The 27261-nt window shown below is 37.5% G+C and overlaps 2 protein-coding genes across 2 annotated transcripts in view; both read right to left on the reverse strand.

Annotated features, from left to right (window-relative positions):
• Window positions 1-1124: 1124 nt before the first annotated feature.
• On the reverse strand, window positions 1125-9867 carry LOC121294186 (leucine-rich repeat-containing G-protein coupled receptor 5-like). The gene is made up of 2 exons (XM_041217812.1): window positions 9797-9867; window positions 1125-3657 (listed from the first exon to the last, which is right to left on the reverse strand). Exons 1-2 carry the CDS (start codon window positions 9807-9809, stop codon window positions 2432-2434), a joined length of 1239 nt encoding a protein of 412 aa, XP_041073746.1. The 5' UTR covers window positions 9810-9867; the 3' UTR covers window positions 1125-2431.
• Window positions 9868-17399: 7532 nt separating this feature from the next.
• LOC121330722 (zinc finger protein GLIS1-like) overlaps window positions 17400-27261 on the reverse strand; it is a 58655-nt gene continuing 48793 nt past the window's right edge. Inside the window, exons 8-10 of the mRNA XM_041277442.1 lie at window positions 22196-22374; window positions 20238-20408; window positions 17400-17890 (exon numbers count right to left, since the gene is read on the reverse strand). Coding sequence (XP_041133376.1) covers window positions 17754-17890; window positions 20238-20408; window positions 22196-22374 — 487 coding nt within the window. The 3' untranslated portion in view covers window positions 17400-17753. The remainder of the gene's footprint in view (window positions 17891-20237; window positions 20409-22195; window positions 22375-27261) is intronic.

Consider the following 27261-nt stretch of genomic DNA (forward strand, 5'->3'; position numbering starts at 1 on the left):
ACTAATCCTTTCATATGTAGTATTATACCTTGAATTGTCAGTCCATGGGCCTGTATTCATGTACAGTGTATTGTGTTGATCAGTTGTGTTGTTGAGGAAAACTAACTGATCAACAACTGATCCCCACCCCCACCCCCAGTTAAAAACATCCCATTGTACATCAATTAGATGATAGAGATGCTTTTGCAAGGCCAACTGAAATGTATCATTTAGTTCCCAATTAGCTTGGGTGGGTCAGAAAAACAAGGTAGACAGATATCTGGCCCAAGTTTGAGAAGTGCCTGAGGTGGGATTCTGGATTTGCTACATTCCAGCCCTTGTCTTAGTATCTATACTGTCAACAGAAGACACTAGAAGATTTGTAATGAAGAGTGGGTGCCTCGTACCCTTATATTTTGGTCACCGTTGGCGACACATCTGGCTGCCAGATAACTGATCTGCATTGCTCTTTGCCCTACAGAGCAGGGGTGTGTTTGTATTCTTCTCAGAGTGACTAGGCATTCTAAACAGAACACTTTGTTACAGATCAATGTCTCTCATGTATGCACTAGTTGCCAGACGTAAAGAACTCAAGGTTTGACATACCTGCCATAGAGACTTGCCTCGTATTGCCTGTATTGCTAAAGTAGCAAAAGAAAGTCTCTTGGAGTGAAGAAAGCAAACTACACATCTACACACTGCAGTACTGCATAGAAGCTTTTCATCTTGCATAGGCTACGATGTACACTGGCGAAAGATGGTCTCATTTGAACTTATTTCGCTATCTGAAAACAAAATAGGAGTGAGCCTCTCTTTGAAAATCAAGGACACTGGAATTCTCATGGCAACCCATGGTAACTACACATCCCACATTTCTTTATACAATGCAATGTCTAGGTAAAGGGGAGGTTGTTGTGGGGTAAAATCACCCCTGGAGACCCTGCTATAAACAGCATACACAAACATTTATTTTCATCCTGTTAAATACACCTTTAAACCACATTTATATTGACAGTATTTTATCAAAATGGAAGCATTTCAGTAGAATGGATCATTTATTTGTTTCTTTAAAAAGAGCTATTATAAATATAAATACACTTTTCTCAAAGCAATTTGAACATTAAAACAATTTACACTTGTTAAATCTTTTTTTATCAGAAAAAATAAATACAAATTATATATATATATAAAATTGTTTTGGTTCGAAGGGGAAAAGTCTCATTTCGATGATGCTCTCCAAGGGCTCGTTGCTGTCAGGAGCCAAATGGTCTTGGAATATCTACACATAAACCTAATGATAATCTTAAACCACAGTTTTACCCCAAACCTTGCTTAACCTTTGAGTCACAATTAGAATGCAACATTGTTATTCAGGGGTGATTGAAATATTATTATACAACTGAAGCTTTTCACAGTGTAGCACTGCCTTCCCAGTTCAACAACCTGTGCTTCTGTAGTTTTACACAAGGCAGTTTTATGCTGATTTAAATGAAATGTTAAAAATGTTTAAAAGCGATCTCTAAAAATAGTTCCATGAATAGGCCCACTGTATCTGCAGGTAGATCTGACATACAGAGAAAGCGATCTAATCTTCCCAAATTACATCAGCTGGTTTGCAACTGGCTCTGATAGTCATATCAGATTTCCAGTGTGGGCGTGTGTGTGTGTAAGGGTAGAGTGATCCTGGTTTGGCACTGGCTGAGCTTGAAACTGTAACCAATGATCTGACAACAAAATGTGACTTGTTGCCGAAGGCACCTTCTGGTTGAAGCATTTTTTAAGGAACTCCTATAAAGTATTTCAATTTAACTGGTATGGAGGTCTTCAGAAAAAAATTCACATGCACCTTTCCAGGTCTGAATTCAAAGATCAGCTCCTGGTATAACCATCTTATGTGAAGGTATGCAAATATCAGGTTTGACAACGACTCAAACTGCAGTTTTTTTTTCCCCAGGGCAAAAGAGTCTAATGCTGATATCTGAAACTGGAATCTTCCAGTTTCTTGGCCTCCTACTGAAGAATACTGGACCCAGCTGCCTGTTGTAAAAAGCCAGAGAACATTTCCTTTGTGGTGGGGAAACAAGGTGCTGTAATCGAACCCAATTCACTTAAGGCTATGGATGTCAGTAGTAAATGCATTGAGAAAATGTCTCCAGATCAGAATTTGGCAAACCAAAGTGTCTCTTACTTACAACGCGGTGGTTGGGAAATGTCTATTTTTAGAAGGATTTTTTTTATTTTTTCTGTTGCTTGGGACTGCATGATTAAGACTCCACATCTTGTTTCCTTAATGGTTTTTTGCATGCACCCAAGTCTCAAAGCTGGTTATTTATAAATCCTTTCTTTTTCAAGAGGTTGGATTTGAAACCAAAACCTCCTGAATTCTTAATTTTAATCCACCTTTCAACTTCCACAGTCACAACACCATCATTCAATTTTGATCAAATTCCTTTCAGGACAGGTCCACGCTTTCATATTCGTAATGATCAGAGTCATCTAGATCAATGTCTGGCACCAGATTGTAGTAGTCTGTGGATTGGGTGAGGTACATCTTTTCCCGATCGGTCGAATCCTTCAGGACCTCTGTGACGCTCACCGTTTCCATGTCTGGTTTGCTCTCTTCCGCTGGCTCCTCCTCACAGTCTATGCTTGTCAAGTTCGGATAGGCCTCCTCTACTGTCTGAGGCAGGGAATCCATTGAGGTGCCCAGTTTGATCTCCACTTCCTCGTAAAGGTCCCGGCTGCTGCCCAGCAGGGCGGTGGAGGGCCTGAACATGATCTGGTTCTTGAGGAGAACGTTCTTCTCCCCCATGTCGGGCAGCACTGCCTCGCAGGGTGCATAGTGGTGGCGGTTCAGGAGCCCCTTGACCCCGTTCCGGTCCACGGTGACCAGCTGGCTGTCATGCTTGGCCAGGTCCAAGGAGGCTTGTTTGCCCCTCTTTTTCCTCCTGCAGTAACAGCATAGCACCAGGGTTACGATTAAGCCCAGGGCCATCAGAATGAAGAGTGCCGTCAGTCTGTGATTTCTGCACAGCTCCAACCTCTGCAAAGACCACACACTCCTGCCCTGGAGGTGCCCGGGAGTGGTGCATGTCAGATTGCCCAGCACACTTATGTTGGCAACTCCTTCTTTTAACTCATCAATGAAGGCGCATGTGCATTCCAAGGTGTTATTGGAGAGCTCTATTGTTTGTATCCCTAGGTTGAAGACCCTCGGGGGCACAGATGATAAATAATTTAAGTTAAGGTGGAGCTCCTCAAGTTTGGTGGAAGCCTGCAAGAAGGTATCTGGCAGCTTTTGTAGCTTGTTGTTTTCCAGATGCAGGATCTTCAGGCTGGGTGCATTGGCCAGGAAAGTCCCAGGCAGCTGACCTATCTGGTTGTGATTCAGATAAAGGACCTCTAGATGGCTCTCGTAGGCGTTGGCCTCCTTGACCTCAGTGATGCTGCTAGCAGAGAGGTCCAATATCTTCAGATCCCTCATTGTTGCAAAGTCACTCCAATGCAGAGTGCCAATTACAGATCCGGAGAAATTTAAGCAGCAGATCCCAACATTCAGGCTAGAGTTAAACGTGCTGAAGTTATTCACTTGCAGGCACCTACACCCCTCACCTTCCACCCCAGCAACAGCGAACAGGAGCAGGAAACACCAGGACAGTACCGTCCTTGAAGATTGACCTGAGACGGGGAAGAAAGAGCAATTCATTAGTTTAAAAACATTCCACAACAAATATTCACACTCTACAAACAGAAACTGCCGTTGATTGGCAGGCGATTTCTGGCTGCTGTTATACAGCATTTGACAGTGTTTCCTCTTTTTTTTTCTTTATTTTTACAGTATAATTAATATACTACATATATTATCATCAGTTATGCTAACATGGCAATTATATTATAGGAAAGTACATACGGGTAGTAAATAAAAGCTGGTAGATCAATGATGCCAAAAAATCATATAAAACCAAAAGAATAGCACACTTAAATCGGATCTAGTTTTTAGCTAGAGGACAGGGAGCTACAGTAGGATGTTGAATGTGATTCATTGAGAAATCAACCCAACCTTAAAAATGTGATTTAAAGATCAAAACAGATATACAGTAGGGAGTCAATTATACAAACTAATACTAGTTTTCATAATCGATTTGTATGGATAATCAAACAGGTATTAACAGCAATTACTGTACCTTTAATAATGTATCCAATAAAGTTAACATAAACAAGTACTGTACTTAGTACACAAGTACCTTCTGATCATATATAGCTAGTAACATATTCTATCACAAAATTACAAAGCTTTACAAATCATTAAATGAAGGCAATTCAGTAAAACTTTAACACCTACAGTTAAGATAATGAAATACTGTAATTAAACATACGCTACACCAAACTTTGAAAATCAAAGAACATAATTCAACACAACTTTGACACATTACAGAACTTTAGGCATCCTTTAGGAAACCTCAAAAATTCAGTAAAATGTTTCTATACTTTGATGCATTGTAATAACTTGCAATTGAAATGAATAAAATAAAAGTTCTTAGCTGCTCAATAACATAGACAGGATCTCCAGCCCTTACTGACGAAATGGAAGAAAAATCAAGAACGAGGTGGCTGTTTTAATTTGCTTAACTGCAGCAATTTAAAACACACAATGCTCCATCTACGGTTTTGTTGGTGTGAATAATTCTGTAACTTTCATTTGCCTCAGTCTGCTGGTCCTTTTTTTGGTAGCTAAATCTCATAGCCGTTTTAGCAGCAGAAGTTGTGTGCATAATACACCACACGTAAATCATCACGTGATTACAGGTGCGTTCTGTTGATTAGACAGTACGGCTGATCAAAGATGGGATAATTGACTCTCTACTGTAATATGAGAAAAGCTGATCCGACTATACCAAACAGCTGACCCTTATGTGTACTGTGCTGAACCATTCTCTCTTTTTGCTTTTCCTTGCACAGCTATTGCATACAAACACTTACCATTTCAATTCTGACTTACTTTGCTCTAATTTGGATTTAATAAATTACATGTTTTGTTAATTGATAAATAGAATCTACCTAGTTAAAGAAAACTCTTATCAGTTACAAAGTCTAAATGTGCTTACTCAAACTGCTAATTGTAATGCAGAAGTTTTTATTTTACTGAATGTTTAGGGTTACTTTTGAGGGGGCTATTTATGTAATTCCTATTATATATGGGACTAATAAATCGCTCAAGATTGATTTTGTTTTTTAAATAGATACATTCTTTCATTGTGTTTAATATTGCTCAGAAATCCAAAAATTATGTAATGTAAAAAAAGTACAATTTCCTCATACAGTTAAATAGTCAAATTTCCAGCATTAACTGTTACAGTATATTTCCTCCATATAAAACACAACAATATTCAAACAACAGTTTACAAAAACAAGAAATTAGCTTTGTTCTGTTAGTTATGGGATTCTTGCTATTCACCACCTCTTTTAACACATGCAGCTCAAGTGCTCACAGAGGCCAAACGTACTACCTGTACCGTGAGCACATCTCCAACAGCGGAACCTACCTCCCATCTGACATACTGGTTGTTATTGGAACTCTTTAGACTTGGGGTTGTGAGTTCAGTCCCCACTTAGTCTACTCCCAGCTCAGAGGAAATCCTGCCCTGTTAGAAAACAATAACCCAGTGTTCCTGCTGAATAGCGCCTGCTGCTGCCCTTTTGAGGGCTGGTGAATCAGCGTATAGACAGCAGCATATAGTCAGGCTACCAAAAACTTTTGTAATCGCATATTGTTTGGTGTACAAGATAAGATACAGAAAGGTGCGGTACCTTCAAAAAAAAAGAAAAAAACAAAACAAAAACAACAAAACACACATGATCTGGTCAATCATTTCTGCTTGAATCACACAACACCTCCTATGAATTTTATTTTCACCACAACAGGAGTTCCTACCCTACACTCCCTTTCCTGTGCTAGGGCGGTAATGACGTCAACCAGACTCGTCCTCGAGGGCCACCTATAAACATTGTTCAACAGCAAGGTATGACAGGAGTTATGGTGCATTTCCACGCAGCAGGGAATGAGCTCAGAGGTTTGACCCATTCCAAAGTTTATTTTGAACTTAATTCAACACACCTAGGTTTATTACTGTTATCAATTATTAACTATTTTCCAGTGTGACTAAATAAGCCCAAAGTTAATTCTGAAATTATTCAGTCTATTGTGCAATGAGAGTCTTTTTGAATCGCTGAGCTCCAAAGTTTGTCATTTAAACTGGGGAAGCCAGTTTAACTGTGGCTTCCAGTGAAGGTAACCCCCCTCCCTCACACACACACACACAATCCGTTCAATCAATGTTTTGGACACAATGAACATGATGTACGGTATTTGCTTGTTGTTTCTGTATTTGTTTTGGGGGTTCAGTAGTCTAGTTACATACAAATAAGACCTCTGCATCAGGTGACTTGTAATTGACTTTAAGTTGTATTCACTTTTCTATTCACTTTGTGCCCACAAGGCCAGCACAGACACATCTCAATAATGCAGCACTAATACAAAGAGAGACCTAAGCAGACCTTAATCAATAAAATGACAACACAATAATTCCAAACAATTACTATACATTCAGTTTTATTGCTTAATAAATGCAACCAAAAAAATGCTAGATTTTCTCAAACAGCCCTACTTTGCTACTGTAAGTTGGAAAGTATTCTTTTAAAAGGTGTGCTGTAACTTTTAGAAAAAGTCTGTTTGCAGACCATTAACTGGGAGGGGTTTCCAACTGTGACTACAAAACAAAACAAATGGTATTGGTCTCCCAGGACACCAGATGAACAGGGCTGATTATTTCCTTCACATCTAAAAAGGACTTAAAGGGCAAGCAGGCAGTGAGGCAGTGTTAAACTAGAATCCCTATAACCAGCACCAGCAGCTTGAAAGAAAAACATGCACACACCACTTACACTGACTCAAACGAACGGTTATTCACAGCGTTAAGTTTCTGTTGTCCCAAGACTATTGTTTCATTTTTCATTTGTATTAGTTCTGCTGAAGGGCCATTCGTAACACAACTGCACTCATGGCATGATGTATAGAGGCTACCATAGTGATCTGAATGAACAGTACTGTTATTATACAGCTAAAACAGGCAGAACAGAGTTCTTTTATCTTTAATATTTGTATACACATGTATGTATTTTGGGTGTTAACAGGTAGGTGAGTGTCATCCTTCAGAAAAGGGATTTTGTGGATTAGGATCCCACTGCACTTGGAATAGAGCTAGGCTGGTGAAGGATCATCTGACAGTAGACTATCCTATTTCAAAATGAACTGGTCATAATTAAGGGCTATAGAGTAATGGCCTAGTAGCCAGAAAAGTTCCCCAGTTGTAAAACTGGGTGCGAAGCATGCCATTCTGGTCCAAAGATGGGTACTGTAAGCACTGACATCTGTAAGATGTCCAATAGGTATTTCACCATTTGTGATGTCAGGGTTTTGAACTGACTTTGTAGTCAAAATGAATTCCAAGAGGTGGTTCAGGCACTGGCACTCTGAATGTTCATCAGTAGTTTATAATATAGGTTACAAAGGTTAAATGTACACAACAATAAGTTAAAGAAATAAAACACAAGGACAATCAAGCGAAGTGAAGTTACCACACAATTACATGGCCAGCCAATACCCAGCTGAGCTTTCCTCTTTAAGTTTGCCTATATAGGTGTATCTAATTGGAGTAATATTGCTGCACTACAGGGTTAAAATTATGTGTGTTCTGCAGCTAGAGAGAGAAAGATGTTAATGGTCCTGGAACTCTCCCACTTCCTATCCCGTTTCCTGCAAGGAAAAGCTATTTTCTTGCACATGGAAAAAATGAATTATTCTGCATGTTGAGATTATATCCCCCAATCAGAGTGTGTTTATCACCTAACTGACCACAGTATGGATCCCCCAAGAACTCGCCCATGTTGATACCTCCTATAGAGAGAGCGGTTACTCAATGAACTCCACATGCGAGAAATACCAATGAGGCATGTTTATAAAGGATTGACTACCACAGTGTCAACACCAGTGCACAACCATGCGATACCGTACTGCATGCACTCTCCATAGGCATCACCTGCCATTGTGCCCAGTTTTACCGGCTGCACGGCTAGTGTGTCTGTGTAAGAGACAGCATTACCCTCCTTACTGAGGATGCCTGCACCCTGGTAATCCAGCACTGAGGAAAATTCTGTTGCCCTGCTGTCTGTATGAGCCCCCCTGCTTTAGGGTTATGTGTTGCTTTTTCCAACCCCAGCATCCTGAATGTCAGGTGTTTTGATTTAAAGGTTTGTGGTAAGTTGTACCACTGTTGGATAAGCATGTATCTATTCTATATATAAGTAAAGTGTCACAGGCAGGCATACATACATACATACATACATACATGGATAATAAAGTACATCCACAGACAGACATGTGTTGGGCATGTGTCAAATACCAGTTCAGACAGTATTAGTATTAGTGCCCTTGTGTTTATCCTTACAAAGAGAAGAATTTGAACTGTGTTAGACTGTTTTTTTTTCTTGTTTTTTTAAAAAGCAATCTTGATTATCAATCTGTGTAGAAATGTGTAGAATGAAACTTAACCTATTGCTCAAATATAGGTGGTTCCAAAGCTAAATGAACAGCATAAAAAAATAGCTAAGAACAGGGACAGATTCACAACAATGTATGCGAAAAAAGGGTGTTTCTATTAATTTAATTAAGGGTGTTGTCTGAAATAGCAGTATGTGCACAAGATAAAGGAAACTTTCACCACTGGAAATGTTTTCTTATAAAGCTGTTGATAACCGCAAGGCCAAATTAACAACCTTCTTGATACCCAATATAAAACACATGTTAAAATGTATTACCAGCAATAGAGTTTAGTTACGTTTTAAAACTAACACTGTTGTCCCTAACGTGCTGGAAAAGCTAAGATTTTTTCTTGGGCATAGCACTGTGTGCACAGCTCACCCATCCGAAAGAGGTCATTCATTTGATCAACTGTATTTGAAATATATTTAGAACAGTTCAGTTCTGGGAATACTTTGAGGAAATTGTCCTTACAGCAGTGGCTTGCTGTTTGCACGTACTGCACAATACGGAGATGATCTCACTACACAAAAATGCAGTGTTTTTCACATTTAAACCTGTTTTAATTTCTGTTTAAAAACAAGTTAAACCTGGATTTCCCAACCTTTGCTCAGTTTGATTGTAACTATTCTAGGTCGATGGTTTGGCCCACCTTTACACAATTAATGAAGCCATGCCTTTGAAAACGTACCGTGTTAGGGATTTCCAGCAAGTACAGTGCTGCTGAATGCAAGAAATGAATCCGAACCAATGTGGGTTTACTGAAAGACATTATTTTGTTTTAATAACGTTTACTCTACGGTGAGTTATGATTTTTACACGCAGGATTTAAAGTGTTTCAAGTTTTACAAATTAACCGAGTTTAATCTGTTGGACACAGAAAAAAATGATTTTTAAAAATCATATTTAACGACGTATCAATATAGCAGAGCAGAATAATATTGCAGGTGAGTTAGTCACTATTCGAAAGACAGATAGTAATATCTTTAAAGAATGTAGGCTAAGTAGAAAAGGGTAGTCATAGTTGTCTAAACAAATCAGAAAAGAAAAAAAAAACGAAACGTTTCACTGCGTACAAATACGACTTTCGCGTTCTATTTAGGGCTGAGTCGTGCTACTGTAATGTACTAGGCTACGCTAACTCATTGGCACATTTCCAACTACCCGTGCAGTCAGATTTAAATAAGAAAAATATGTATTTATTTTAAAAGAAACTCTTACCTTCTGGTGCCATGATTAAAACGGTTTCCTTTCTATTTCCAGGCGTTTGTGACCTGTTGCTCGGAAGCCGCTGTTACTATGCACAAAGCAATTGAAATTCACCCACGCCTGATCACAGCAACACTACAGACGCTCACCCTCCCTCGGGTGGGTGTGTCGTGATATTGAATAAGACGAGGAATGTGGAATTTCAGCTTTCATTCAATTTATAAATAGTCCAGCACGCTCCCGGACAGGTACTGCGCGTGAGTTACACTTCTGTACGTGCTGTTCAAACAGTAGTTTACACCTCACAGAACTGATGGTAAAAAGTACAGGAAGAAAAAAATAAAGGAAGAAAAAAAAAAAAAAAAAGATTGATCTTAAACGTTGCGCAGTTTGCCCTTATTGCATCACCCTATAACTTTTCTTCAAGTCGAATGAAACCTGATGAATAATGTTAAATTAACATATTGAATTGCACACCGCTTTGTAGTTTCCCATATATAGTACTGAAATACTCAATACTGTTGTGGCTTCCGCTAGACTTCTGCGATAACATTTTGTAGTTCCCTTGATTACATGATGTTAAATATATATATATATATATATATATATATATATATATATATATATATATATATATATATATATATACACACACACACACACACAGTACTGGGCAAAAGTTTTAGACAGGTGTGAAAAAATGCTGTAAAGTAAGAATGCTTTCAAAAATAGACATGTTAATAGAGTATATTTATCAATTAACTAAATGCAAAGTGAGTGAATTGAAGAAAACTCTAAATCAAATCCATATTTGGTGTGACCATCCTTTGCCTTTAAAACAGCATCAATTCTTCTAGGTACACTTGCACAAAGTGAGGGATTTTGTAGGCATATAGTCAGGTGTATGATTAAACAATTATACCAAACAGGTGCTAATTATCATCAATTCAATATGTAGGTTGAAACACAATCATTAACTGAAACAGAAACAGCTGTGTAGTAGGAATAAAACTGGGTGAGGAACAGCCAAACTCAGCTAACAAGGTTGCTGAAGACAGTGTTCCAATGTTGAGGACCGTAGATGCAGTGGTCGGCCAAGGAAACTTACTGCAGCAGATGAAAGACACATCATGCTTACTTCCCTTCGCAATCGGAAAATGTCCAGCAATGCCATCAGCTCAGAATTGGCAGAAAACAGTGGGACCCTGGTACACCCATCTACTGTCCAGAGAAGTCTCGTCAGAAGTGGCCTTCATGGAAGACTTGCGGCCAAAAAGCCATACCTCCGACGTGGAAACAAGGCCAAGCGACTCAACTATGCACGAAAAATGGCAGCAGAAAAATGACAGCAGGTGCTCTGGACTGATGAGTCAAAATTTGAAATATTTGGCTGTAGCAGAAGGCAGTTTGTTCGCCGAAGGGCTGGACAGCAGTACACGAATGAGTGTCTGCAGGCAACAATGAAGCATGGTGGAGGTTCCTTGCAAGTTTGGGGCTGCATTTCTGCAAATGGAGTTGGGGATTTGGTCAGAATTAATGGTCTCTCAATGCTGAGAAGTACAGGCAGATACTTATCCATCATGCAATACCATCAGGGAGGCATCTGATTGGCCCCAAATTTATTCTGCGGCATGACAACAACCCCAAACATACAGAGAAAGTCATTAAGAACTATCTTCAGCATAAAGAAGAACAAGGAGTCCTGGAAGTGATGGTATGGCCCCCACAGAGCCCTGATCTCAACATCATCGAGTCTGTCTGGGCTTACATGAAGAGAGAGAAGCAACTGAGGCTGCCTAAATCCACAGAAGAACTGTGGTTAGTTCTCCAAGATGTTTGGGCCAACCTACCTGCCGAATTACTTTAAAAACTGTGTGCAAGTGTACCTAGAAGAATTAATGCTGTTCTGAAGGCAAAGGGTGGTCACACCAAATATGGATTTGATGTAGATTTTTCTTCTGTTCACTCACTTTGCATTTAGTTAATTAATAAATATAATCTATTAACATGTTTATTTTTGAAAGCATTCTTACTTTACAGCATTTTCTCACACCTGCCTAAAACTTCTGCACAGTACTGTATATTTATGTGTGTGTGTGTGTGTGCCACACGATCCTAAAATTCCAGGTGATGCAAATCATTTGGCTGGTTTAGTTTCATGTGAGGTTACTCATTACTGTGCAGCTACGTCATCACCTAGAATTGTTGGATTGAGACAAACAAAAAACAAAAAGAAACAAACAAAAAATATATGAACACTATTTTATTTAACACTATGTAATCAAAGAATGAGTATTCTTAGGTGATGCAAAATATTTGGTCATAGCTGTATGTTTTGTTTGCCTCTCAAGGCTATCAAATAAAGGCTTCGCCCCCTCTGGTGGTTATTTATACATTGGATCTTTTAGTTACAGTTCGTACAGGATGGTTCAAAGTTTATATTCGAAGAATTGCCCTATAGCAATGACACTTTGACCCAATTTTAAAGTAAGTGAAGAGTTGAGCTGAGCTCGTCTTTCTTCTTCTAACAAGGCTGGTTAGACATTTTTGTACTTTCAAAATAAGCCCCGTATTTTTCTTGATTGGTTGCCTAAGGAAAAAGTCAACACGCTTGGCTCTTTTGCTGTAAAATGAGAACAATAAACATGTTGGTTGATGTTAGTTATTCTCATAAGAAAACAGACCTGCGTGCACGATAGTTTGACTCGGCATTTAGAAATGCCTCTACATATGCAGATTGCTATAGTAATTCCAGTAACCAATGCTAGTCTCAGCCCTATATATCTTATCTATCGTCTCCATATCGGCAAGTCAGTCCTAGATTCGTTTGTCATGTTTTCCACTGGGATGGATGTAGTATTTCCCTAGTCAATTCAACGCCGTCCTTTTTTGGTTCTTCAACAGTTTGCCTGGTTAGTTTCTTCCTTGAATAGGAGGTTTGCACGCATAGCAACAGAAATATAATTTATTTCAATTCAGATTTCTTTAAATTACTTCATATCTCAGTTGTATAAAATGGTGAAATTACCCTTTAGCCAAAAAGTAAATGATCTCATTGAGTACATCAGCTGGTCTTTTACTACACACGATACCATGCATGACAGGGCGCATTTGGTTTGAAATCATAGACATCAGAACCCGTTTACTCAAACCATCCAAGTGAAGGTTTCACAAGAATAAAGATAGATGCCTAAAACGCGGCAAATTGATTTGCCAAATGGGTTTTTTTTTTTCTTCGTATTTTTCACGTATTGGACAACGCCATTCATGTCTAAGCACTTTGTTTGGCCATTAGGTTATACACTTTCGTCTTTCGCCATTATTCCACAAGATGGCAGTATATGATTATACTGTAATACTGTACCTGCACGGTCTATTACAGCTCCGTCCTTAAATCCAGCGGCGGTACGGTATTTATGTTTATGGACTGTCACTTCAGGAAAACAATAAAGAAGGGAATTAGATTCTATTTCTACCATATTTGTTTAAATAATCTCATTAATAAAAAGTTGTGTTTTTTTCCCCCAGGGAGAAATGTAATCAGAAGTAGGATTTTCTTGCAGTGTACCCTCATTCACAGTATCTGTTCACAGCAGCCTGTGTAATTTAAAACGTCATAAATAAAAGTAAGCATACGGCATTTTGTACGTGTACCTCTATGAATAATTTAGTTTGTAATTCTTTGTATAGAATTACATACATATTCACATTAGAAGTATACCTATAGCGATACTGTAAGTCAAAATAAATGACCATTTACACCGTAGAAATACATTGCCAGCGGCCCTTCAGTACGCTTGTACATGTCAGTTTCTTTTTTTAGCAGTATACCATGCTGGCTACATTAAACTGGTTTATTGAAGCGTGGTGTCTTCCATGGTCTTTTTGCTCTTGAAAAGTGTAATTCGCACAACTGCGTTTATTAGTGTTGTTCGTTTAGACAAGTGGCAGATCTTTAGTTACGTTTTTCATTGTTAATCACTAACACGTCGAATTCCCCGTCAAACTGCCAACTGTACAACTCAGGGTAGAAGTATACAGATTAACAATCTAAATTTCTGCTTCTTCTTCATTTTGGACCAATGGCTACAGTTGCTTACCTGTATCATATGTCACCTTTACCGTAGCAGTATTACAGTTTCAGTCAAACCAGATGCATACAATTTAAGTTTTTATTATTATTATTATTATTATTATTATTATTATTATTATTATTATTATTATTATTATTATTTTCTCTATACTGAACACATACACGGAACTAGTTTGTAGCTGACATACATCTTGCAACGCAATATAAATGAGGATAGCCGCAGGAATTCCAATAAACACGATTGAAATATGTAAACTCCCATGACAGTGTGGGTTTTTCTCGCTCGTCTCCACAGTAGCTAGATTCTCTAGCCTTTTCCTCGTTATGATGCGCTCGGATTTGCTGCTGCTCTTTTCCGTTTGCTTCAGCGCCGTCCTGTGATGATTTTTCGACAGTTCAACCAGGTACGTTACTCTGAAGAAGATGCGTGCACACATAACATACGAAACTCGCCAAAGTAGGCCTACCGTGTGAAAACATGCTTCTTAATACAGTTTCATATACTCAGATTCGCACTTTGCGTCAATCAATTAATTAATATTCTGCAATGAAACCCATTCACAAATCCAGATTTCCTTCAGTGGCTGCCAGTTAAACGAGACCTTACATGAACGTCACCCTCCGTTCTCACCACAAGATGTACTTTTTATATCCCGTCCAAAATACATTAAAAAAAACACGAGCTCCATGTCAAGTCATTATATCAATACATTTGGCTTTCAAAAGCTGTATATATATTTTTCAAACATAAGCAGTTTTATTTATTTTAAAAAAAGTCGTTCTAATGGAAGCCGATATTTAGAACCCTGTGTTCTGTTTTATAAGAATATTATCACCTGTCATTTTCACAATTCTCCACGAGATGGCAGACTAAGAATATACAGTGATATTCTCCTTTATGAAAACAATACCATGTGGGGGGGAAAAGTAAAAAGATTTTATTGCACATTAGGTATACTGGACACAGGTCACTTTACAACAAACACTATCAGGAATCTGTACTTGATAGATCCACTTATATTAATAACATATTTTTACTCTACGGTGAAATGACTTACTGTAGGAAGTACATGTGTACAGAAAGTAAGACGTGCAAATCGGGAGCTATCTTTACAGTGTGGTTGGTGCCCGTTTAACGCCTGGAAATGGTACACTGTTAATTGACTACTGCGCAAATCGCTACAAACAAGACTGTAGTTCACCCACAAAATCGTCTATGTTTACAATTTTAGATAACCCAATGTGTTGCTCATCAGTTAAAGTCACCGCAATTTAACGCATACCACTAACTAACACCACACCGGCTATCATTTAATGAAAAAATAAAAATACATGCACTTCTTTCAAAACTAAACATGCGTGCATGGCAGGCACGATTTCTAGAATAATGTCTATAACCCCTTTACATTTTGATACTGTGCTACATTCTTGAATTCTAGCCCAGTCCAGTATTTACCCCCCATTGAAAGCATTATAATAACTTGAGCCTTTGTAGACTGTCTCTGATTTGAGCTTTAACTTGAGATTTTTATTATTTCTTTTTTTTTTTGGAAGACTATAGAAAAACATTCCAGCACATGCAACTTGCTTCTTCTCTGGCATGTGGCATTCAGCTATGTATTACATTCCACTTGTATGGTGTGCCACATATTCTGCTACAGTACGTCAGTAATGGAACAAACAGTATTGAAGCCCTCCATTTTACAAAAGGACTGTTGAGATGATGCAATAACTTGGTGCATTTCTTCTTGCTTCTGCCTGGGTTACACAATTCACTTGAAGAGAATGCCTCCTATTGTTTTATATGAATTAGCATCCCGTTCCAGTGTTTTTCAGAATGTATGCTGTAAGAAGTCTAGGGCTTTCATCTGTTATTGTATCATTTGCTACATTCATTTTTCAGGGTCCCAACCTAATGAGAGCATTAGCCAAAGTCTTTGTGTTTATGGATTACGTTTCATTTAGTTTTACCTCTGTCCCAGAAATTGAATCCTTTGCTTCAGTGAATAGCTTGCATCAGTAAAACAATAAATTAATTGACAAGTTGGTTGATATCAAGGATTTGCACTTCCAATTTCCAAGTACAAAGCTTAAGAAATGGCTTGCTGTTGTCACTATGGGCAACACTGTAGAGTTGTTTTTTTGTTGCTGAGTATATAATAAATGTATTACATGTATAATAAATACACCATTTTGTTTCTTGGTGTTATCAACTTCCCTGCTTGTCACCGACCATAAAAAGAGGACAAACACATCTGAAGAAAACGTAACTTCCAAGTTAGTCAAAAATGCATTTGATAAGGTTCATGGCGATTTCCCGTTTGTATCATTCAGGATAAAATATTAAAAGAATATTAGGCATCTGACCATTTTTTGATTTAGATTTATAACTATGTATTAAATTATTATTATTATTATTATAATATTATTATATTATAAAATTTAATACATTCCAGTTCCAGTTGTGTGGTGTGGTGTGTGTATAACCAAAAGTATCCACAAGTTTGTTCAAAACGCCTACATTGATTCCTGTTATATATAAACAGGAATCAATGTAGGCGTTTTGAACAAAATGGATACTTTTGGGGTATTACATAATGTTTTATTATTATTTATTATTATTATTTTTTTATTATTATTATTATTATTATTATTATTATTATTATTATTATTATTATTATTATGCAAAAGTATCCATTTTGTTCAAAAGGCCTACATTGTATTCCTGTTTATATATATATATATATATATATATATATATATATATATATATATATATATATATATATATATATAATATTGGAATCAATTAGGCCTTTTGAACATCCGGAAACTTGTTTTACCTATACACACACAACACACACACACACTGGAATGTATTAAATGTTATTTTTTTTATTATTATTATTTTATTATTATTATTATATGCATTATTAGCATTAAGTATCCATTTTGTTCAAAAGGCCTACATTCATTCCTGTTTTAATAAATACAATGTAGGCCTTTTGAACAAAATGGATACTTTTGCTTAAATACATTTCTTTTCTCTAGAAACATGAACGAACGTTAATTCTGCAGTTTATGAAAATGCCAGAACTGACAGTTTAGCTCAACACTTCAAATATTCTTATAAATAAAGCTATTTTGATTTGCGCTCATTTCACTACCCAGCATGCATACGCACATGTTAATTTTACAAAAAACACTGCCCCATGTGGATCTAATAACAGAAAAAGTCACCCTTTGACCCTTTTTTGGCTTCCTAAACTCCTCTAAAATCCAATTGCAGCTAATTCTATCATCTCATAGAATAGCAGGAATTGCATTGACAATTGTGGTAGGTTTTACACTTCACTTTTTATATAAAATTGTACATCATACAATAAAGCTATACACATGTAACATTTTATAAATTATACAACAAAGCAGCTTCTTGAATCAATTTTCTTTATTTAAAAAACTTGAAAATATATAAACAATTTAGGATTATTGTTTAAAACAAACTGTACATTTTTATCCATGTTGCAGCATTTCAAATGAACAGGTAGCAGAACTAAAACATTTTTTTTTTAAAAAGTCCCATTCGTTTTAAAGTGTTTCCAAGCCAAAATATGCCAAACATGCTCTCTACAGTTAAGAAAAAGAAAATGTTTTAGAGAAAAGTTTAACAAAACATCACAGCAATTTTTTAAAATAAAAACCATAGAAGTTAAAAAGCAGATATGTATTGAGTGCCACGACAGTGAAAGAAAACATATAGGATGTAGGACAACAGCAACAACATAGAATTTAATTTCATAGAAACAGAAAGCTCATTGATACAATTTAGGGTTTAAACAACAGGCGTGTCCCCTGACCCAGGGTTAAAACCTGTTTTCAAGTCCCTGTGTAGACTGAAGAGATCTGATTCAAACAGCGATCAAAAGTTCCAACTTGAAAAAACACATTTTCTTCAGGGGTAGGGGAGAATTCTTGTCCAGGGCCACTTTGCAGTTCTTGGACCATACCGAAACCTGGAAGAAAAAAACAAAAAAAACAAAGAAGTCATCTTCAAAGTCACCTTGAACACTGTTAGAGATATTATATGCATGGCTTTGTTTTCTATCCAGATGTTACCCCTAACCTCACACTGTACTTGCTCAGAGCACACATAACATCTGCTATGGCACTGGTCACAGGGTGTAAAGCTAACATATGGGCAGCCAGAATAGCATTGACTTGAATTGTTGTGGATGGGTACGTATTTGTTTTACAACGATTACCAAAACAGGGAAATGCAGCTTTTCTGTTTTACATAAGGGTCAGGGGTTCCCAGTCAGGACATTTGCACAAATGTTTGTACCATACTGAAGGTTTTTCAAATATTTTGTTCTACCTCTGTACCGTACATGGGTACGCTATAATAAATCCTGACTTCAGCTGAAAAAGAAATACATTTAAAACTGCTCAGTTAAATTATTATATTATTATGAATCAACTCTCAAGGCTTGTGATTAGGGGCACCCGAGTGGCGCATCTTGTAAGTGCTGTGCAATATGTGACCTGTAGCCTGGACGTTGCCGGTTCAAGTCCAGGCTATTCTATTGCCGACCGTAGACAAGAGCTCCCAGGGGGCAGTGCACAATTGGCTGAGCGCTGCCCGGGAGGGGAGGGCTTAGGTTGGCCAGGGTGTCCTCGGCTCACCGCACACCAGCAACCCCTGTAGTTTGGCCGGGCGCCTGCAGGCTTGCCTGTAAACTGTCCAGAGCTGCATTGTCCTCCGACGCTGCACCTCTGAAAAGAAGCGGTCAGCTGACGGCACACACTTCGGAGGACAGCGTGTGTTTGTCTTCACCGCTCCCAAGTCAGCGCAGGGGTGGTAGCGGTGAGCTGAGCCTAAAAATATTTGGATTTGCCAAATTGGGAGAAAATAATAAAATTTAAAATGAAACTAAACAAAAAGAAAGCTTGCATCTAACATTCAGCTTTCTCCTCCCTCCAGCTGCCTGTTTAATTGTCTTTCCTTCTTTTCATTTCAAGCGGTTTATAATCTTCAGGATTTCTTTCCTTTCCTGTTACAAACTGGTTCCTTAATTTTAATTCACCTCTATCTATCTGCCTGTTGACGACTATTTTTATTTTTCATTTGCAAATTACTAACTGTTTCAAGAGTTATTTCTCTGGGTGTGTGCTGACAGCAGGCCTGTAAACATTGTCTATGGCTGTTCAGCAAGCCCCATGATTCATTAGGCTTCAAATGACTACCAGGTTCTGTCTGAGTTTGAAGGCAGGTGGAGGAACATAGGAATCCTTCATTTTGTTTATTACACATTTTAAAGCAATACTAGTTTTTCATGGTGGAAGAAAAAAATGCTGCAAACTTTTCACTGAAGCAAGAACTTAGAAAATCATGTCCAGTAAGTTTATTTTTCTATCTCTGAGCAACCAAAGTATAAAATACAGGTATCTATATATAATTTTTTTATGTATTTTTATATTTATTTTCAATTGCAATCATTGGATCGGTCTGTTGAAAATGATGTCTTTCATACACAAGCTAATATTCTTCTTTTCCTGGAACAGTCGGGTGGACTGGCTACAGACTTGTTATTATTGTTGAGGGTAACACAGGTTCTTTTACAAGCTTAGCAGTCATGCTGCACAAAGTCCACACGAGACAGCTGCTAGAGAAAGCTGGGAGTCCTTTCACTCACTTCAAGTGTACTGGCACACAGGTTAGCCTCCCTGTCTATTCCCTCTTCTATACTGAGTGATTAGTGTAACATAATGCTTACTAAGAATAGTCCTTGAAACTGATATGTTGTCCACTTGTGGTACAACCTATTTAAAATTTATATCAATGAAAATGTAATGCTTAAAACTATGTTGTGTGCTTTTTGTAAACCAGGCTAAAATAAAATTTAAATAAAAGAACAACCCTATATATGTGTGTGTGTGTGTGTGTGTGTGTGTGTGTGTGTGTGTGTGTGTGTGTGTGTGTGTATATATATATATATATATATATATATATATATATATATATATATATAATATATATATAATGGCATAACAACAATTAGGTTCATCTAGTTCATACTGCAGTGTGGTCAAAAAGATCCAAATAATTTAACAGTACAATCAGTAATATATTTTATTCAGTTAACTGTGATTGTCTGTCAATCACCTTTTGAGTTTTGTGGCTGTGGTTAGTGTGCAATTTTAAAAAAAAAATTACAATGGAGAAAAACTTGAACTTTTTAGAATTAAATTCCAACAAAATATATTGAAGTTCTGCATACCAGGAGAATTCTGCTCTGCGAGTTCAGCCGGTAAATGTATTTATTTTTCTTTTTGTACAGTACAGAATCTACATTAACCCACCGTCACACACTTCACCTGTGGACCCCGAGTGTGCAGAGTTCATGGGGTACCCACTTTGTCGATGAGGATTAAAGCAGAGGGAGTCCCCTGCTAAAGTGACATCACTGACAGATTGTTCAATTCTGTAGTTGTCTCTGTAATGGAAGCAACCCTGAAAGCTCCCTTGGTGACCTACAGGAAGGAAAAAATGGTTCTTCTTAGTGTCTCTATTCAGTATGACGTTAAAGCCAGGAAGTATATTTCGTTACTGAATACAAAAAGTGAATGCATTCCCAGCATGCTGTCTTTGAAATAGATCTTAGACCAGGGATTCTCAAACTCGGTCCTGGGGACCCCCTGTGTCTGCTGGTTTTCATTCCAACTGATCTCTCAATTACTAAACTAGACCCTTAATTGAACAGATCATTAGCTTTATTAGACCTTTTTACTTGTTTTCAGCTCTTAAACATTTGTAGAAGTTAGCTATAACATTTTATAAGTAATTTGAACTGCAACTGTTTAACAGCTGAAAACAAGTACAAAGGTCTAATTAAGCTAATTATTACTTCAATTAAGGGTCTAGTTAAGTAATTGAGAGCTCCGTTGGAATTTAAACCAGCAGCCACAGGGGGTCCCCAGGACTGAGTTTGAGAAGCCCCATCTAAGACGCTACTAATCTGTCTGTACACAGCCTATTGTATCTTCCTGACTGAAATGGAATCATCAGTTGTATTGCTAACATGTCTCTGCAGAATGGATCCAGTGAGATATAAACTCTGCAGTAAATGTTTAAATGAACAAATCCAACAGATCAGGCGAGTGTTTCTAAAACACTCTGTGTTAGTGTGCCAATTTATTTATTTATTTTTGTATTTGCTTTGTATTCGTGTGTTTATGTGAGTAATGTTTCATTCGCAACATATAAACATACTAACAGCCATGCTAGGCAACATTGCGTGTCCACCATATGTGCATGCATTTATAGCAATTCAAACCGTATGAAGTGTACAATAACATGATGATAGTAATTTAACTTTTACTTTAATCAAAATGATACTTTTGCTGTTTGAAGACCACATTAATAGAAATTAGGAAGCAGCTCCAAAGTCTCTTGGGACCAGCCTTTTTTTTTCTGTGACAATCAAGTCGTCTTTGTAGCACTTTGAAAGCCGACTCTCTCAATACACATTTGTTTCCTGATGGATAATACGGGGAAGAAACTTCCGCTTGTGGTTTTGGCAGCTTTGTTATACTGGCAACAATAATCCAGACAGTAATAATTTTGTTATACTGGCAACAATAATCCAGCAGTTTCTACAGCTTAGTCACAAAACTTTCAGGTATATGTAAAATAACTTCAACCTATGTAACAGTATTATTTTTATTATGAATGTTATTATTATACATGTCATTTGTGTTTTTCACATTTTGACCACAGATGGCTATAATTAAACTAATTGTTTCAAGTTGTTATTATTAGTTTTAAGTACATGCCAACAGTATGTCTTCTTTTCCTTTTTAAATGTTTGCATATGAAACGGTTGGTTGGATCTGAGCTGTTTTCCAAAAGAGAAACACAATTAGAACAGACCCACTAAACCTTTGCATGAGTGCGAATTTGTACCAGCTTTTCTGTTGCTTTTAACAACACCTTAGTAGTTTCAAGCTAATCCTGTAATACTGCCAGTGCATTTATCCTTTTGCAAAAATCTGTTTTAATTTGAATTGGGCTAGAAGTTGCATGCGTGTATTGTGTTGCTGTTTAATAACGTGCGTCATACTTTTGGCTAATATAGTGGGGTGAGCTCGTGTACCGTGCAACGGTCCAGTGAATTCCACTATAATGTAAAAGCGAATATCATCTTTCTCCACACCAATAAAACAAAACATCTATAAATCCGATGGGTGAAAGTGGGAAAACCCTTAGCAGCAGAAATAAAAGTGGTGCTGAATTACACTGACGTGAATGCTGAGAGTACCTTCATGTGTGTGTTGGTCCTGGAAGTGCAGGTAAGGTTTCTGGTGAGCGGCAAGCTGCTGTTCGCTGTGGGCCTGACTCTGTGACGAGGAAGAGCTGTGCTTCTCCAATTGTGCTGCTGGAAGCGCTACGGTTTTCACTGGGCTGATACATGGGGGCAGCAGCAGCGGGGGTGCAATCCTAGGAAAAGACCAGGGCAGAAAAGTGAAAACTCAAAATGAAACAAAACGCATCTTTCTGAAGCGCCTTCAACTCAAACGTTGTTTTAAGAAACCCCCAGCGCTTCTGATAATTCACCACGGCCCCTTTAAACCACTGCACCTTAAGGCGGGAATCTGTACAAAGCGCGGTCTGGAAAGTAGATCCATGAGGCGCTACGGATTTTAAATTGTATTATTGTAAATTCTTAAATAAATGTACACATATTATGCGGTTGCTAAAGAGACAATCCGAGTATATTGTTGTGGTCAGCTTCATTTACTTCCATTGCATGGATGAGTGGAGTAAGGAAAACATGGCATGAATACAAGCACTTTTAATACATTATTCCAAGTATATAGCCTGGAAAACGGGGTTTAAACCGTGTTCCTCACAGAAAGCAAACCACAGGCTCTTGGTTCAGTATGCTATCCTGCTTACCACAAGGTGAGCCCTCCCAGTGCCACGTTGGGTTTAGATCTGTCTTAACTGGATTAGATGTGTCCCACAGGGAAGAGTGACACCTTCCACTGAGCCACTCCCTGTAACATTTGATCATATTGGATGTACCTCTCCCAAGTAATGACCAGATAAAAGGCTGCAAATGTGACCTTTAACAGACAGACTCTGATGCCTCTAACCCAAGGCTAAAGTTAAGAAGAATTTTAATATAACCTCACATACAATTCTAGAAGAGGACTAATTTAATTCCACTCACAAAACATTTTAAAATACACATATTCAAGCTAGTATGTTAAAGGTTATTTTGCTTCTACTTGGCTACTGACCATGTGGTTATAATAACCTTTTAATGCTGTACCGGGTAATTGCTGCTTATATATGGACAATTATGCAATGAGGGGAACCATGGTTCAGAAGTTTTAAAATATGTGAAGCATGTGTCTTTATAACTAAAAGAACTTTGTTCCAAACACGATACAGGTTAGAAGTATTTTCTCTGTTCCTATTTTAAAAAAAAAAATTATAATAACCTCAATGATAGTTTTCTATATACAGTAACTATATAATGGAATGAAAGTACTTGCAGTTGTAAATAATGCTGGATTTGTTTTCTGTCTTGACCAGATGGGTTAGGGACTCCACATGCTATACCTACACAGCAGGAGTTTTCAACCGGGGGATGCGCACCCTTGGGGCTAAGTCTAAGGATCACAGTCGGTACGCAGGACGACTCAGAAAGGCAAATACAGAAATGAACGAAAAAGAAAATTATGATCTTGAATCGATTCTTTCTAAATCACTGTGCATATATATATATATATATATATATATATATATATATATATATATATATATATATATATATATTTGTTCAGCAGCTCAAAGGTTAGCATAGTATAGTTTCTAAATTATCATCCACTGGTACGCACGTGTGATTTTGATTGAGCGGATTTCCACTCTGATATTGTGTGAACCAGTCGGCCGTCTGGCGATTCTGCCTAAGGGACCTTCTTTTCAGTTTTCAATTCGTTGTAGCCTTGAATACTAATCGTTGCATTATTTCTTTCTTTCTGCATTATTTATTTATTTTTTTAAAGTATAAATGCTCCGGTAAACTGCTTTTTATTAACAGAAACATCGGCTTGTTGTATTGTTTGGGGTATTTTAACACATCCAGATTAATCTGTGTATCAATTCTTGTGCCATAAATAGACACACTTCTTACTCGCAGAAGAAAAACGAATGAAGAAAATGTATACCTAGTCCCTTTGAATCATTTTATGTTGGCTTTAATAAGAAGTTTATCATTGTTAGTTATTATAGTTTGAGGTTAATGTTTTTCATGTTGTAAACATTTTAAACGTCACACATAATTATTCTGAGTTGGTAAGTAAATGGTAACGTGATTAAAATTTACAGTGGAGACTGTTTTGGATTATTTATAATAGCTTTGTTGAATAGAAAGCGAATATGTGGTTTTTTTTCTTTTTTTCTGAAGAGATTCCTAAACACTGCCTTTTGATTCTGTGCATCAAAAGGCTTGTAATTAAAAGTTTTAAGAATTACTGTTTTGGTATTCTATCTTAAATCAGCAGTTATTTTCAGTCCCAAAGGGTTGTGACAAATTATTTAATGAACGGGGGGGGGGGGGGGGGGGGGGGGGGGGGGGGGGGGGGGGGGGGGATATTTTGCTTATTTGGTTGGTCAGTCAGTAGTTGCAACAAGTTGTAAGTATGTACTCGAGCTGAAAAATAACCCTTCAGAAAAAAGGTTGGTGAACGCCAGACCGGCTCTTATGGGAAGAAATGTCTTTACAGAAACAACTAGCCTTGTTGGTCTGATTTTGTTGTTGTCCATGACAAAAAACGATGTTTTACTAACAAAACCTGAGTTTTTGTTACGTCAAAAATAATATATTTATATCTAGTACCTCTTATATGTTATTATTATTATTATTAAGTCATTTTTTTGTAGTAGTCAAACTAAAAGGGTGAGATTAGCAAGATGACCTTACTGTGCAAAAAGCTAAACTCTCAAACTAAAAACAAACAAACCAGAATGCTACACAGTTTGCTACAAGTTATTTTATTAGAATTGATAACATTAAAAATTTTCTTTCACACAATTTGCACTAAGGCAGAGTCTAAGGCTTTAAAAAAAAAAAAAAAAAAAAAAAAAAAAAAGTGGTATAGGGCTAAAATATAATAAACATTATTAAACTCGCTGACATAAGCACCGTTTCTAATGTGTATACTGTATATATTAACATTTTAAACGTCACACATAATTATTCTGAGTTGGTAAGTAAATGGTAACGTGATTAAAATTTACAGTGGAGACTGTTTTGGATTATTTATAATAGCTTTGTTGAATAGAAAGCGAATATGTGGTTTTTTTTCTTTTTTTCTGAAGAGATTCCTAAACACTGCCTTTTGATTCTGTGCATCAAAAGGCTTGTAATTAAAAGTTTTAAGAATTAAGCCTACTGTTTGGTATTCTGTCTTAAATCAGCAGTTTATTGTCAGTCCCAAAGGGTTGTGACATAAATTATATATTAAATAAACGGGGGGGGGGGGGGGGGGGGGGGGGGGGGGGGGGGGGGGGGGGGGGACATGGTCAGTGGTTACAGCCCATTGGTCAGGGCAACCTAGAGCAACAATTGTAAGCGTACTTGAGCTGAACCCTTCAGAAAAAAGGTTGAAAGCCATTGCTCTATGGGAATACTGTATCTTTACAGAAATATGCTTTGTTGGTCTGATTTTTTTTTTGTCCAGTAACACTGTCTTACTAACACCACCTTGTTTTGTTACTCTCATAATATATTTATATCTAGTACCTTATATGTTATTATTATTATTATTAAGTCATTTTTTTGTAGTAGTCAAACTAAAAGGGTGAGATTAGCAAGATGACCTTACTGTGCAAAAAGCTAAACTCTCAAACTAAAAACAAACAAACCAGAATGCTACACAGTTTGCTACAAGTTATTTTATTAGAATTGATAACATTAAAAATTTTCTTTCACACAATTTGCACTAAGGCAGAGTCTAAGGCTTTAAAAAAAAAAAAAAAAAAAAAAAAAAAAAAAAGAAAAAAGTGGTATAGGGCTAAAATATAATAAACATTATTAAACTCGCTGACATAAGCACCGTTTCTAATGTGTATACTGTATATATTAACTATAGGGTCCGTTATCTGCAGCCAAGCATGAAGGCAGAAGCAACATTCAAACCTAATCTTCATTGATCTCTATACAAGGCCTTAAGAATAAAGTTTTGTTCCATTGGCTCGTTCATCTCCAGATCCTCCCCATCACTCCTCCATTTACACGGAACGTATTATAAATATCAGATGCTCTGTAGTCTTCATATTAACTTAAAATGAATATTGCTAATCCAGCCTTTGGATGTAGCCCAATGTGCTGCCATGTGTTTCTGTGCAGAGCTGGATCTCAGGAGACCTGCTGTCAGCACAAACTCAGGAAACAGTTATACTGTTCATATTTTTACAACTAGCCTCTATATGCAGCTAAAATGAATCATAAGCTAATCATTGCCAGGTGCCTGCGCCTATTCTGAAGGAATGAGAAGAATCTTTTCATATGCAATGCGAATCTTTCAGTAGTATTTACCTTGGTGATCATCTTCATGTTTTGCAGTCTTTCCAAATATGCTTCCCTGACAAGAGTCTTTAGTGAAGTTCCCTGTGTGAGTCTATACTATACAGTTTTTTGAAAGATGCATGCGATCGCAAAGGCTGCTGAATCGACGTGGAGCATTTCTACCATTGTGAGACGTGTACACGGAAGAGACTTTTCCTTGAACAGCAGTACGTTTCACCGCAGACAGAGGGTGACACAGCTGGAGATTCGGTTCTTTTCACTCCTCGAACTGAATATTTATGATACCTCCTTGTGACCCCCTGGAGTGTTGTAGGCAAATATTACATGAATCTGATGAACCCTTCACAATAAATAAAATGACTTTCTAAAGACCACAAACTATAAAAGTACACTTACAGACGGTCCCCCTTCAGCAGTCATTATAAGCAAGTTTGACTACACGTTTTGTGGCCTATTGTGCACAGTAATTGCCACGCATTAAGTAAAATGCCAACTAACATGCATTGAAAAACAATGCTCCATTATATATATTTGACATGGTTGTATCATAAATACATAATGGAGTAACCCAGATTGGGCCGGCCCGCACCAGCCATGTGGTTTCTCTCACCGTAGCGCCTGATAATGTTGTTTGCTGGGTAACGTCCTTTTGAGTTTTTGCCAGAGGATGGCGCTGGTAGGCTCATGAAACAACCACATAATTCCTGTCAGGGCTGGAATTGATGTGCGTCAGCCTGCATGCCCTCCCACTCGCCCGTTTTGCTCAAACACATATGTCAATCTTG

This window comes from Polyodon spathula, chromosome 18, assembly GCF_017654505.1.
Source record: "Polyodon spathula isolate WHYD16114869_AA chromosome 18, ASM1765450v1, whole genome shotgun sequence".
In the NCBI taxonomy this organism is placed as follows: Eukaryota; Metazoa; Chordata; class Actinopteri; order Acipenseriformes; family Polyodontidae; genus Polyodon; species Polyodon spathula.